We start from the raw sequence: 15,853 nt of genomic DNA on the forward strand, positions 1-15,853 counted from the left end.
ATTATTTCCGCATTCAGTTATATTTGTAACACTGTTTTTCAAGCACATTATTTTAAGCATTTTTGGCTCTTATGTGTTTTTTCTGCCATTTTTCTGTGGTGCCCCCTTTCCTAAGGTACCTTGAAATAAACAAATAAAGCATTCACGTTTTTTTTTTAGTCTTTCAACTAATACAATGTGATTTCGGAAATGTCACCCTGACAGGTTAATTTCAAACCCTTCTTGCATCGGGTTTGTTAGCAATGTACGCCAGTAAGTGAAAATCGATGACCAACAAGCTGTTATTTTGTTATATGTAAGCTAAAAGCACACTGTAGCGAATGTTTTGAACCGCGAGGCATTTGTGTGTCTTTTTATATCAAGTGTGCATGGCAGAGGTCTGTGAGCTCGTTGTTTTTAAAACATTTACCGCATGCATAGATAACATAGAGAGCATCACGTAGAAAAAATGGAATTTAATGATAACTTTTGAATGAAGTGCACAATAAATCAAGAGCAGTTACACTTACCTATGCTAGAGGGTGTTAAATGGGATATAATAGGGCTCAGTGAGGTTAGGAGGACAGATGAGGCCTATACGGTGCTACAGAATGGGCACGTCCTTTGCTACAGGGGCTTGGCAGACAGAAGAGAACTGGGAGTGGGGTTCCTCATTCACAGAAACATAGCTGGCAACATAGAGGAATACTATAGCATTAATGAAAGGGTGGTAGGTATCGTAATTAAACTGAATAAAAGATACAAGATGAAGGTAGTACAGGCTTACGCGCCTACATCCAGCCATGATGACGCTTCAGTTGAAAGCTTCTATGAAGACGTGGAATCGGCAATGAGTAAGGTAAAAACACAGTATACTATAGTGATGGGCGACATTAATGCAAAGGTAGGGAAGAAGCAGGCTGGAGACCAGGCAGTAGGAGATTATGGCATCGGTACTAGAAACGCCAGAGGAGAGCTACTAGTAGAATTCGCAGAACGCAATAATTTACGGATTTTGAATACCTTCTACCGAAAACGAGAAAACCGCAAGTGGACATGGAGGAGCCCTAATGGCGAAAATAAGAACGAAATAGACTTTATAATGAGTGCACACCCTGAAATCGTGCAGGATGTGGAAGTGATTGGCAAGGTACGATGCAGTGACCATAGAATGGTACGGTCTCGAATTCGCCTAGACTTGAAGAAGGAACGACAGAACTTGATACGCAAGAAGCCAATCAATCAGCTAGCAGTGAGAGGGAAAGTACAGGAATTCAGAGTGTCACTGCAGAACAGGTACTCGGCTCTCAGTGAGGAAACCAACCTTAGCGTAGATACAATGAATGATAATCTGACGAGTATCATTATGGAGTGTGCAGTGGAAGTTGGAGGCAGGGTAGTTAGACAGGACACTGGCAAGCTTTCACAGGAAACGAAGAACCTAATTAAGAAGCGTCAAATCATGAAAGTGTCAAGTACAACAGACAAAATAGAACTGGCAGAGCTTTCGAAGTTGATTAATAGACGTAAAGTACGCGATGTAAGAAGGTATAACATGGAGAGAATTCAACACGCTCTGAAAAACGGAGGAAGCGTCAAAGCATTGAAGAGGAAACTTGGGATAGGCAAAAGTCGGATGTATGCACTAAGGGACAAAGAAGGCAAAATAACTACCAATATGGATAGGATAGTTAAGATAGCGGAGGAGTTTTACAGGGATCTGTACAGTAGCCGAGACAACCACGACCTTAATACTATAAGAACTAGCAGTAACCCAGATTACACCCCACCAGTAATGATAGAAGAAGTCAGAAAAGCTTTGGAGAGCATGCAAAGGGGCAAAGCTGCTGGTGAGGATCAGGTAACATCAGATCTGCTGAAAGATGGAGGACAGATTGTGTTAGAAAAACTAGCCACCCTGTTTACGAGGTGTCTCCTGGCGGGAAGAGTACCAGAGTCTTGGAAGAACGCTAACATCATCTTAATACATAAGAAAGGAGATGACAAGGACTTGAAGAATTACAGGCCGATCAGCTTGCTCTCTGTAGCATACAAGCTATTTACAAAGGTAATTGCTAACAGAGTAAAGAAAACATTAGAATTCAATCAACCAAAGGAACAAGCAGGATTTCGAACAGGCTACTCAACAATTGACCACATTCATACTATCAATCAGGTAATAGAGAAATGCTCAGAGTATAACCAACCACTATACATAGCCTTCATAGATTACGAGAAGGCGTTTGATTCAGTAGAAATATCAGCCGTCATGCAAACACTGCGGAATCAGGGCGTAGATGAAGTATATATAAACATTCTGGAAGAAATCTACAGGGGATCAACTGCTACCATAGTGCTTCATAGAGAAAGCAACAGAATACCAATCAAGAAGGGTGTAAGGCAGGGGGACACAATTTCCCTAATGCTGTTTACCGCGTGCTTACAGGAGGTTTTCAGAAGCCTAGAATGGGAACAGTTAGGGATAAGAGTCAATGGAGAATACCTTAGTAACCTGCGCTTCGCCGATGACATTGCATTGCTGAGTAACTCGGGGGACGAATTGCAACTCATGATTACGGAGTTAGACAAGGAGAGCAGAAAAGTGGGTCTTAAAATTAATCTGCAGAAAACGAAAGTAATGTACAACCACCTCGGCAAAGAGCAGCGCTTCGAGATAGGTAATAGTGCACTTGAAGTTGTAAAAGACTATGTCTACTTAGGGCAGGTAATAACCGCAGAGCCGAACCACGAGATTGAAGTAACTAGAAGAATAAGAATGGGGTGGAGCACATTCGGCAAGCACTCTCAAATTATGACAGGTAGATTGCCACTATCCCTCAAGAGGAAGGTATATAACAGCTGTATCTTGCCGGTACTTAGCTACGGAGCAGAAACCTGGAGACTTACAAAGAGGGTTCAGCTTAAATTGAGGACGACGCAGCGAGCAATGGAAAGGAAAATGGTAGGTGTAACCTTAAGAGACAAGATGAGAGCAGAGTGGATTAGGGAACAAACGGGGGTTAAGGATATCATAGCTGAAATCAAGAAGAGGAAATGGACATGGGCAGGGCATGTAGCGCGTAGACAGGATAACCGCTGGTCATTAAGGGTAACTGACTGGATTCCCAGAGAAGGGAAGCGGGTTAGGGGGAGACAGAAGGTTAGGTGGGCAGATGAGATTAAGAAGTTTGCGGGTATAAATTGGAAGCAGCAAGCACAGGACCGGGTTAACTGGCGGAACATGGGAGAGGCCTTTGTCCTGCAGTGGACGTAGTCAGGCTGATGATGATGATGATGTGTTAATAACATGATATACTTGTGTGCAACACAGAGATAAAAATGCAGCAAGTGAAAAACAAAAATGGAGATATTCAGATAATTTTACACACACACACACACACAAGGCGTACGTATGCGTGTTATCTCAACTGCCAGCCTGCGTTGTCTGCTTGTTCTGGGATGTTGCATTGGAAGAATATGAACAAACCTCTGAAATGTGTAGAAAAAACACCTGAGAATAAAACATTCATTGTCACGGTGGAATGGAGCCCTTTGTTTGATGCTGCATGAAGTCTGTTCCCTATGTATTAGACATATTGTGAAACTTTTGTACTACTATATACAATGCTCAAATACATTGCATGTGGCAAAAGTTAAACGTTTGATAAGGTGCACAATAACATGAAAAATAGGCAAAAATATCTGTCACATATTCTAAGACATTGCCACATTGGAAAGACAGACTAGACATGCAAAACAAGTGCACTTTTTAAAGCATGTCATGCTGGAAATTCGCGCAATAAACAGAATACCACTCTTAATTTAATGCCAGAAAGAGATCTTGGATAGTAATGGAACACACATCACCAAGAAAGAAATGCTCACAGTAACATACTATGTGGCGTTCAAGATACATAATGTTGTATACATATTGTCCGTGTACTGGCACTTAATATATTTTTTCACAGCATTGGTAAACAGCGTATCACACTTGCATTATATCACATTTGTATTCTCTGTATTGATAACCCGGCATGGAAGCTTAGCAGGCGAAGTGTAGCTCTGCGAATAACGATGGTTTGTTTCTGAACCTTGTGGCCGCATATGGATAGGGGCGAAATGGCAGAACACCCATGTACTTGAATTTAGCAGCTTCATAGTGTATCACAGGCAGTCAAAATTAACTCCATTTAGAGTGTGCCTCATAATGAGATCATGGTTTTGGCATGTAGGAAACCATAAATTGCATTTGTATCGATTTGCTACTTTTTAATGCGATAGCATTTAGGAAATTGTTTCGCAGAATATTCGGTGTCGGCATCGCCCACGAGCAAAAAGAGAAGCATAACAAACAAGAAAGCAAGTAGACCTTACATGATTTCTGATGCGAACATAGTACATTTACGCTATCCTGTTACCTCTAGAAAACTTATAATTTTTAAAGTGCAGCAGTACTTAAAGAGAAAAAAACATATTCAAGAATTATCATAACCAAAGTTTAACTAATGTTGATGGTGTGCACATCGTTTTCTTCCTCCATTTCTGCAATCAATGTCATTATTCGTGCTTTGCATTTCAGTGCCACCTTACGTGGCATGTTGTCTAAGCTGAGGCCAATGGATATTCCAAAGGCCTCATTTTCTCCCATTTTGCTGTCGAGTTTGCTCAACAGCTGCTCTTCAAAGTTGTCGTTCTTTTTTCCTTTTTTATGCTTTGCTGCAGCCTCTTCTTTACCGGTTTCCGGTGGCCGTTCTGCCAATGGTGGCGACGTTGCTGGCATCGATAGCTCCTGTAGGGAATCCATGGGACTTTCAACACCTGAGGGTGATGGCGGCGTATTTCCCATGGTTGCAAAGATGCTCTCGGCCGTCTCGCCATCATCACCATAAGTGGCTAGCTCCAGACTGCATGTCATTCTGCAGAGAAAATGCATACATTGTTGTAAAGGGAAACAGGTGCACGACTGTCAACTAAAAGCATACTTCTGTCCCCTTTAAATTTGGATGCATCGCTCGCTCAGAATGCCGAACGATTATTCGGACCAATAGTATCAAGTGTAAACTACAATACCGCTCTACTCACTTAAAAAAAAAAAAAAAACGGGTTTCATAAGTGGCGTGCCAATCGCGGAGCCATCCACACGTGGATAACTCAGCTATGTATACTTCCAAGGGAATCGGCACTAGCTTTTGGCTATGGGACCGTACAGTTTGTGCCTATTTTGTATAACATATGTTTATTTTTATTTATTTATAAATACTGCTGGCCAGAGGCCAAAGCAGGAAGGGCAAGATAATACAGTCTTCATACACATTTCAAAACAACATCAACAATAAAGAAAGTGGAAAGCGTGACATATTTATATAAAAGCAACAAAAGGAAAGAGGGGGGAGAGAAAAGAGGAAATAGTTGGAATAGTTTAGAAAAACAACTTCAAATTTCAGCGTAAATAAGATCGGGAGAGTGTAAACTGCTTGCAGGCAAATCGTTCCACTCTTCAATGATACGAGGAAAGAAGGAAAATTTGAACAAGTTAGTACGAGCAAAATATGGTGTTAAAGAAAGTGCGTGTGAATGCCGAGTCTGGAGTGTTCTTAGTGGTGTGAGGTAGGGGTCAGGGTTTAGAGCAAATTTGCGGTTAAAAAGTTAGTACAAAAATTTGAGACGTAAGAATCTGCGTCTCGACTGCAAAGATATGATACCATTTGAAAGCATTACACTAGTTACAGAACTACCAGGCTTGTAAAGAGAATAAATGAAACGAACTGCCCTCCGCTGAATTTTTTTCTAATGCATCAATGTTAGTTTTAGTATAAGGATCCCAGGCAATGCATGCATATTCTAATTTAGGGAGAATCAAGGATTTGTAAGCTAAAAATTTCACTTTCGTAGGAGCATCCTTAAGTTTGTGCCTTAGCATGCATAATTTGCGGAAAGCTGCGGAAGAAACTTGTTTAATGTGGGAATTCCAACTTAAATTATTCGTTAGAGTGACACCAAGATACTTGTATTCCTTAACTTCTTTAAGAGGTTGGTTAGAGAGCGTGTAGTCAGTTAGTACTGGCTTTTTCTTGTTAGTGACACGGAGCAGAACTGATTTATCCAAGTTTAGTTTCATCCCCCATTGATTGCACCATAAACATATATTGTTTAGAGTGGACTGGAGAGCTGCTTGGTCATTAGAACTATTTATCGAGTTGAACAGAATACAATCATCTGCAAAAAGTCGAACGTTAACAGGTGGGTTTACACAATTTACTACATCGTTACAGTGTATCAAAAATAGTAGGGGACCGAGTACACTGCCCTGTGGGACACCTGAAGTAACCGGCAGAAGAAATGAGTTCTGATTATTAATGCACACAAACTGGGAGCGATCAGACAGGTGGTTTGAGTTTCTTATATGTGTGCAATAAGAAACTCAAATGAGAGCAAAAATTTTGTCGAAGTACTCAGTGTTTGCTATTTCGTGCAAGGATTAAAGGGACAGTTGTATAGTACTCTGAACATTCTATGGAGGATGAAATAAGTGGGCGCGGGCCGAGGCAAGTACAACAAACTCGTATATCTTAAGTGAACACACAAAAAATGTTACTGATGTGCACTCTGAAAACGCAAAACGAATCACGATCGCGTAAAGGGCACAGAAAACTCCCTCTGCTTCACTGCATGACACGATTGTGGTGTGCGGAAACCTTTATACAAGAAAGCAAGAAACCCAGTCATAAAAACATAGTCGTCTAAGTGTACGCAATATAAGCAGGTATGAATGTGATCACACAACTTCAAAAATGCTTAACTTACTTCCTCTGACGGCCGCAGTGTTTGTAAAAGGCCATGGACTCTGTGAATTCCCAGGCCCGTCGAGACACGTAGCCGCTGCCACTCCTTTTCGTCTCTTCAATAGCTTTGAGTTCGCGAGTGTACCGATCCCTCAGCCGCTTCCACAGTTTCAGGCACTCATCGACTGAAACAGGGAAAACAAGACAACAAACAGGCGCTGAATGCACAGCATGTCCGGACACGTATACAATGCCAGAGGAGGCACTGACAATACACACACGTGTGTTGCACCGACGTACCTTTTGAGAGGCCGGAGTACACACGTATCTGCTCCCACGCGTTGCTTTTTCGCTCCGCATCCCGGTAATCCATTCTTTTGGTGTCGTAGACACAAGGATGTTGCTGGACGGCGTCCAAAAACCTCTCGATTTGAGAGCCGCACAGGTCCGGTACGCTTGCTTGCGCAGACGCCATCTTCTTCTGACAGCTCGCCGAGTAGCGAGTCTCTACTTCGACGAGAGAGGGCGCTAGGCGCTAACTTTCTTGGCGTGGTCGGCGCGAAATGCACTCGGTTGCATTCGGCGCCGGACGACGCCAGAGCGCGCTAGATGCCGCCGTTCGCGTCGGCGCCAGGTGCCGCCGGACTATAGAGGGTCGCGTTTTCGCCAACGTAACGTCGCCATGACGCGCGCGCGCGCGCGCGCGCGCTACGTCGGAGTGTATTGCCTCCCTAACCACTGACCCGCTGCGGTGAACAACCACGGAGATGGATCAGATAACGTCAACACAGAGACCAGGAGGCTCTGCTTTCACCTTAACGCAGTCTTTGAGATGTTCAATTTCTGTGCCATGCTTTCGCCGGGACTTTGTTTATGTCCATAGCTTAGGAAGCTTTAGAACACCCACTCGCTTAGCAATTCTCATGGTGTGACGCCTGTACGAAGAGTGTTAATGATAACGAAATACTCTTCATTCATTTTTGCTGCAATACTGACGTTTCTAGGGCAATAACGTCGTCAGTTGAAGACTGGCCATGCACACGAGTAGACTTTATAGTATTTGACGTGCCATTCAGTACGTGTCAGCAGCAGCATCTCCATGACATTACCGACGCAATTCGCAAGTCTGACCGAGAGGTCGGATCTATGGTTCATAGTATACTTTTCAAGCTTCAGTACAGGAGCAAAGATCCTCCACTTCCGATTATCGGGTATACCATGTCATCATGCTTACGGTGATTGAAGTTATTAACGAGTTTGTAATTATTCGCATGCCAGATCTATGAGACAGGATGCACCGTAGCAGAAAATCAAAGCCGCTTGAGTTTCTTCCTTGTTTTTAAAGGCAGTTCGGCAATCTGATATGCACGTGACAGAAAAGTGTTGTTGCAAAATATTGGTCACTGCGACGTTACCAAAAACATATAGCACAAAACTCATCAGCGACCTCAAGCTGTGGACGACTTTTATAGTGTAATGTGACGTGTAAAGCTGCAGATGAACTTACCCGGTTGACTTGCTAACAAATGCGCGCATAGAATCCTCCTCCTAGCTTTGCACTCCACAGCATGCGGGTACGAAACTGGAGATGAGGTCACTGGAGATGATGCCGGCACACCCTTTTCGAGGTCGGCCTAGAAGGCAGTTCCAAGTCTTCGGAATCTTCATCACGCCTGACCTCAAGGGATCGAATATCTCCAGAAGTCGAGGGAAAAAGTATTGGAAGAACGAGTGAGCAGCGCCCCGCATAAACGACATGTCAGCTGAAACAATGTCATGTATGATACTTAAGCTCCGATTGCATAATTGAGCTATTACTCAAACATCATGGCCTAATCTTTGTCCCACTTACGACTTCTTTTTGTTTCCGTAAGCAAAATGACAAGAGAGAAGGCAAGAGAAACCACAGTCGTGGTATCCACAAATGACCCTCAGCAAGCTTCTTCCTCCTAGAAGCTTAACAACTAAAGAAGCGCAAGAAACATTTATTTTCACCAAGAAAATGCAATGCGGGCCTTGAGAAAGAAGCGTATATTTGGCCTACCCTAATTAAGCCCCCACGTTCGTCCTAAGGCACACAAAGCGCGCCGCTCTCAGGCTGGTACCGCCCCACCAACAATCTATCGCCAGGAGAGAAAGGCGCTTCGTCGTTTTAATTGCTGAACTGTGACCCCCGTGGCGCTGCGCTAAGACTGCATCGCAACAGCAGGCGAGCGGAGCACCCGAACGCCACCGCCGATAGGGGACCTGCAGTCGCTAATGAGGTTCAGTCAGCGTTAACGTTGCAGGGGTGAGCTGCGTGTCGTAATCGTTTGTGAGAACGTTGATTGAATCAGCTTCTTCCGGAACTGTCATCACGCCTGTTGGCGCATTTATTAGAATGCTTTCGGTGAAATACGTATCCTGGTGGCATCACGCGTTTTTATTCGTGGAACAATAGACGGTGGAAGCCGATAGTTTGTCGCCTTCCCTCTAGTTCACGGCCGCTTTTACTGATAAGGGGTCATGGTGGTCGGCTTTGTGCGCCCTGTCGGGCGCTTCTCGCTGTGATTGAACGTAATTTACACGGTTGGGATCTGCAGTTGCTGAAGTGGCAGAATCGTACTTGTTTCATCTCGTCTTGGTGACACGAGTATAAATGGCACTATGCTGCTTATGGTGCCCTTTGCAGAAGCACTCATATAAGCAATTCTTCGAGGTTGAAAATAATCAGGAGCTGCCCACCATGACGCATCTCGCCGTCGTCCGTGTGCCCTTAGAACAGGAAAGCCCTGCTCTAAGGGCGCACAGAACTTTGGCGGCACGTCAGCTGTGCCCTCGTTTTCTCAACAGCCATCGTTTTGTCCGCGCTACATAGCTCTCGCATCAAAGTTCGCCGGAGTACATGGAGGTGTTCTACAAATCTCACGTGTACTTGCCTGCTCGTTCAGGTACCCGGCAAACTTCGTCACTGACTGCAGATATATTTCACTCTATCCACTATCGATCCAGTATGCATGGACCGAACGGACGCGGCTAACTCTCCTGGCTGGAGCTTTCCTGGTATATTGTTCAGTGAGTGACGACGGAATCCTTAAGTGGCTGGGTGCCTTTGCCGATGATTATGTGACATCATCAATGGCTGGCTATGAAACTGTTTCACCGTGAAAGCATTTTGCGAATATGAGCTTGATTTGCGACTTTCTTTCTTAGATGGCTGGCCCATCTAGCTATATACTGATTGATTGATTGATATGTGGGGTTTAACGTCCCAAAACCTCCATATGATTATGAGAGACGCCGTAGTGGAGGGCTCCGGAAATTTCGACCACCTGTGGCCATACCATGCTGAATGCGCAGGTTCTCGTACCTATATACTGCGGCTTATTACATTCTGAAGCCAGTGCAGCTGTAGCTTTCGCATTCTTTCGTAGCGTTTATCGCTCGGACAACTGATATCCGCTGAAAATCTTAGCGACCACCAACCGAACATGCGTCCTTGCCATATTGCGTTACTTTCTGTTAGTCGTAGCGTGCTACACTCGAAAAGAAAAGGAAAATAACAAAAAATAAATTGTCAATGTCGTTCTTTTGTAGCGATTGGTGTAATCCTTAATCCGGTGTTAAGGGCAGTTCATGCAGCTCATGAGGCTCAAATCTGCCAACAGCCATAGATTTCGGGTATACGGCACAGTAATTTCGGTCCGGCATCATTTTCAAAGAGAAGGGGGAGCCATTTTAGCTGACTTTGAGAAATAATTGTAAATTACAGGCCGCGTGATGTGCTGTAGTGTTTGGCTCACGTGTTCCCAGATGTCTTGACTACCGATCGGCAGCGTTCACTGGCTAGGCTGAAAAAGCATTGCACGGTTCCTTTAACTGATAGCACATCTTCAGAAGGTCACGTGGTCCCCTGTCAGCAGATCGCATTGCCGCTCTTAACGCCAGCAGTTACTTCGACGACCGAGTTTGCCTCTGTGGTACAGTAGCTATAGGGTACTCGGCTGCTGACCCGAAGGTGGCGTGTTTGATCATGGCCGTCGCGGTTGCATTTCGGCAGAGGCGAAATGGCAGAGGCCCGTGTACTGTGCGATGTCCGTAGAGAAATATACTATATAAAGAGTGGCCACACAGTGCTGCCAACCTTCGGAGCCACTCTTTGCCCCTCTGGAGTGAAAAAATTCTCTAGATTTCCCTAGATTTTTGCTAACAGTGTTTTTTTGAAGACTAATGTGTTTGTGCTGTGGAAAACGATTTGAAAGTTCACTTTTATAATATATTGATGCATTCATTTTAAAGTAGTCAATGAAATCACCGTGCTGAAAGTGAAAAAAATGTCGCAGCACAAATTTCAAGGCTTCACACAATATTTTATTCCATGAAGTCACAAAGGTAAAGCGGTCATCACATTGTAGAGGGGGAGCACATGTTGTAACGCAGTATTTTACACAAATCACCAAGAAAGAAGCAATCATTCCGAGTCTACACACAACCATACAGCATTTCAAGAAACAGTACATATATTGCAAAGAATTGCGTGTAGACCGAAGAAGGGATAAAGTATCAAAATAAGATTCAACAACACTGCTAGCTGCTCAATGCAAAATAGGAAGGCGATTTTGCTTCCATGTTCAACGCAAACACGGAAGCAAGCAAAAGCAATTTTCAGGGGTTGAAGATAAAACGCAGATTTACTTTTATAGTTCTGACGCATAAGTAGCTTGTGATTAAGCGTTCAAGGAGAAATGTGGGGGGAAAAAAACACGCAATGGACGTATACGACGTTTTTAACTGTTGTCCAATATTGGATAATTTCAACCGGTTTTTGCAATCATAACGCAGTCATAATGCATCATTTTGAAACTAGGGTTAGTGCGTCTGCTCCTGCGAATTAACTTTGTAACTATAGCATTCCCCGCTTTTTTTATTTCCCCATACCTATTGTTTGATTTGTGACAAAAAACTTTGAGAGGCTGAACGCGAGAAAAAATAGCCAAAATGTGTATACAAGCGTGTAAAAGATAAATTCTACATTTAAACGGTGTTTCGTTTTCCATTGCATTTATTTAGCACTTTTGAACTCTCCTGCAGAAAATGCTAGCTTGGTGGTGTTCATATTAAACATGAAGTGATGCACGCTAACATAACTTTACAATTTATTGAAAAAACGTACTCTCAAGCTTCATCATGATATCCGATACGTGATTTTGTGACAAAAAATAGTTTAACCCTAAAGCATATTTTGCCAGTTGGCAGTTTATCTCTCGCAACTAGTTGATTGGTTGCGAGAAGGTATGTATATTAGAAATGTTGACTGCCATATATTAGTTTCAATTATATTCTTGCAGTCTTCCACCAGCCACTTTTTTCAACTTTTTTTTTCAGCTGTAGTGTTTATTTGCTGTACAAATAACCGCATACAAGCAGCCTACTGCTCTGGCCGTGCTTTTCACAAAAACACAGCCACATGGCTTCATGGGGCAGCTGACTAGCAATGTAACAGCGTTTGCAAAGAAGGGAAGCCGACAGAAAAACAACAACAAACCAAAGAAGTAGCGCCGCGGCTGAAAGGAGAGAAAATGGGAGGTTGGTGTAAAGGAAAACATATGCTTGGCAGGCTCGGGAGAGAGCACTTTATTTTTCTTTGGTTCGAACCAGGATTCAGGAACGTCGGGCACGAACGGCACAGTATGAACCGCAATGAAGTTGGGGAGAGGAGAGTGCTGACACAGCGTTGGAGGCGGAGACCAGCCTTGTCACCCCCTTGCACCCCTCGGAACGGCTACTGGGGAGAGTTTTGTTGTAAGGCCTTAAATGTCCTTAGCGAGACATGATGCAGAGCGGATATAGGAAATTGCACAAATTAATATTTCTTCTTTGCAAAAATATTGATGCCAAACTTGGGTATTCATTGCCCCCCTGGAGGGACTATTACATGTCTTAAAAAAAAGGAGTAAAAGCGAGGATGGGTACGCCACCGAAAACTCTGAAGTTCAAGTGCTCACCTGTAGGGGGCGAAAAAATCAACCACGGCGTGCTTTTGCTTCAAACACCCCTAGTGGATTTACTAACCTCTCTCGCCACTCGCGCTATTGCACTTTCTTGTAGGGGCGCCCTCATCGTGGCCAAGTTTCAATTCTAAAATGATCAAATAAAACATCTTTGCATTTTGTTACACATAAAAACACATTTGTCTTATAGCAAGTAGTTGTTCTTAAACATGTGCTGCGTCATCAATTTTTTTGTAATAGTTTTTGCTTCAGCTGACTCGAAGTCAGTAGCAGCCTATCGACATCATCATCTTTTTTTCAAAATATACGGCGGCCAACGGTTGCGACGGCAAGTAACGGCTCGCGGTACGTTCGGATGTGTCTCGAACTGCTTCGTTTCGGTGTAAATATTTCGATCCTCTGCCGACCGACACATTCTTTCTCGTTCTGTTTATTTTGGCTCGTTCAAATGCTTTCGCGAAGGGAATTCAAGAGACGTCCGGGGAACGAAGCGACCGCTGAAGCTTTCATCGGATTAACACCCGTTACAAGCCCGGGCTGGGGAGTGGAAACCACTTCAGTTTTTTAAGGACGGTTGCTTGCTGGGCATCTTGGTTCATTTCAACATGTGTAGTTTTTTTGCCAATGACTACTAAGGCGTCACACGTTGCCAGCGCATTGCAGAATTAAATTTTAAATTTTGTTTTAATGTCTCAATCTGGCACCAGAAAAAATGTGCGTTTTTTGCAGCGTGGCTTCACGTGGGAACGAGTCACTGACTCAATATTTATTTCTGATAATATATCGCCAGATAACACAAACCAGACGGTTGCGATGAAAGAAGGCAAATACATCACTGTCGCCTCGCGTGTGTCTTTGTAGCGAGCCCATATATTAGTGCAAAAAACCTACGAGTAGATAGTTTACCGCAGTCACGTTTGAGAAACATCACATATTTATGGGTGTGGTTTTACTATAGTGTGATAAAGAAAGTGTCACATAAATTAGAAATACTTCTTTTTGTGCCGCAGCCTTCTGGCCCACCTGACATGGAAGCAGCTGTGTACAATGAGCAAGGAACCTGCTACATGACATGTCTTGAGAAGATGATTGATATGTGGGGTTTGACGTCCCAAAACCACCATTTGATTATGAGAGACGCCGTAGTGGAGGGCTCCGGAAATTTTGACCACCTGGGGTTCTTTAACGTGCACTCAAATCTGAGTACACGGGCCTACAACATTTTCGCCTCCATCAGAAATGCAGCCGCCACAGCCGGGATTCGAACCCGCGACCTGCGGGTCAGCAGCCGAGTACCTTAGCCACTAGACCACCATGGCGGGGCCATGTCTTGAGAAGAAGGAGCCCTGAGTGATACACGTGTTATGAGGTGCCAATACATATATGTATAAAATACAGCCGTTTACTACTTAAATGAGTTTATTTGTTTACTTTGGAAAAATACATGCATTGATATCCTATGATGTTACTTGTTTTGTAACGACAGGATGACTACTTCCGAATGTCCACTCTGCAAGCACGTTGAAACATCTGAATGTCCACTAAAACAGGTCATCTCGAACCTCACACATGCAATGCTGTATTTGTGAATGTTTTACCGCGCATATCGTGGAGGGGTGCTTTAGATTGACTGCAAGCATTGGCTGCCTACCGTTTCATGGAATCTGCACTTCAATAACGGCGAAACTGTAACACTGTCAGTTATATTGTGTGGCACTGTTGAGCTAGACAACACAGGTTTGATCCTAGCCACAGTGGCCTAATTTCGATGCGGGTGAAACGCTAAGACGCTTGTGTGCTTAAGGGTTTGTTCGATTCGCCTGCACCACATGATCCATTTTGCAAAATGCTGCACCTCGCCATTCGTTTCAGTGGTGCAGCAATGTCATCTTTTAAAACGTGCCATTTATATAAAAGCACAGGAGAGGTACAGCGCCAAAACTAGTTCATAATTTTTCTGTACCTCCTACTCTGACGGCTCTGGTTTGGTGCAGCCGCACGCAGTTTAACATACTACATAGCATTAGACATAGGTACCGCACCAACCTCTACAAACGCGGCGTGTTTTGCCAAGATGTTTGCACCTCATCAAATTAAACGAACAAAAATAAGGATTCCATCTTGTCGGCACCTTGTCATATACATGTGATGCCACACTGCTGAACTCGTGCTGCAAAAGTTCTGAACTTTCGCATGGCTGTGAACCAGTTTCCATTGGTGCAGGTGAACTAAACTGACCCTTAAAAGATGGAAGCTTGAAAGTATGAAAACTATATTAACATGAGGTGTCAGAGCAAATGTTTTGACAAGCAGTTTTGTCTTCTGCGAGGCCATTTGTCATCTGTTTTAACCCCTGGAAGCCAGAATCAATCTAAATTTGTCCACTACTGTACAACTCACGATCAATTCGTAGTTGGCATGTGAATCGTCAGAAATTATTATTTGCATTACTCAATGAGCACCCCCGCAGTGAGGGGCATTAACAGGTTCTCCGACATATAGTTGTGCCTTGTAACAGTTTACGAACAACACCCAGAACTGTTTTGTATTAATTAACTGTGTGTAGCTCATACAAGTTTACAAAAAGATGTGCCAAAGCTCATAGGACTGCACTCAATTGCTTTAGCTTTGAACATATAATCAATGCGCTCCTAAAATAATAAATCATAAAGGTGATGAGCACTTGCAGCATAGCTTCCTAAAGACGCGAATGATGTCGTGAACAGCAAGATTGTGTTCATTTAGATGTGGTACTGTTTTTTTTTTTCATATAGCGGAGAAACGTCCCAAATTTCTTTGAGCACATCTGCTTCTGTTTAGGTTGTCAAAACTATAGAGTCTACCGCAATAAAATGAAATTTTGTGTACACCGTCATGAAAAAAATCTAGGAAATCGCACAGGTAGTTGAAACATACATGATCTTGACTTATCCACAGCCACACTGCAAAATAGTTCAAGCACAAATATACTGAAAAAGTAAACACAATAACAAGTGTGTAATAAATGTGACCTTTATTGATCCTGTATTTGGACAGATTCACATCATGTACCACCAATTCATTTGAGGAGTGCTTGCTTGCAAGAGGATGCTCAAGTTCTAT

The 15,853-nt window shown here is 43.4% G+C and overlaps 1 protein-coding gene across 1 annotated transcript; it reads right to left on the minus strand.

Moving 5' to 3' along the window:
* Positions 1-440: 440 nt before the first annotated feature.
* Positions 441-7,406, minus strand: LOC142775825 (uncharacterized). The gene is made up of 3 exons (XM_075877999.1): positions 7,062-7,406; positions 6,784-6,946; positions 441-4,895 (listed from the first exon to the last, which is right to left on the minus strand). The coding sequence occupies exons 1-3, from the start codon at positions 7,234-7,236 to the stop codon at positions 4,478-4,480; spliced, it is 756 nt and encodes a 251-aa protein (XP_075734114.1). The 5' UTR covers positions 7,237-7,406; the 3' UTR covers positions 441-4,477.
* Positions 7,407-15,853: the final 8,447 nt, after the last annotated feature.

This window comes from Rhipicephalus microplus, chromosome X (genome assembly GCF_043290135.1).
Source record: "Rhipicephalus microplus isolate Deutch F79 chromosome X, USDA_Rmic, whole genome shotgun sequence".
In the NCBI taxonomy this organism is placed as follows: Eukaryota; Metazoa; Arthropoda; class Arachnida; order Ixodida; family Ixodidae; genus Rhipicephalus; species Rhipicephalus microplus.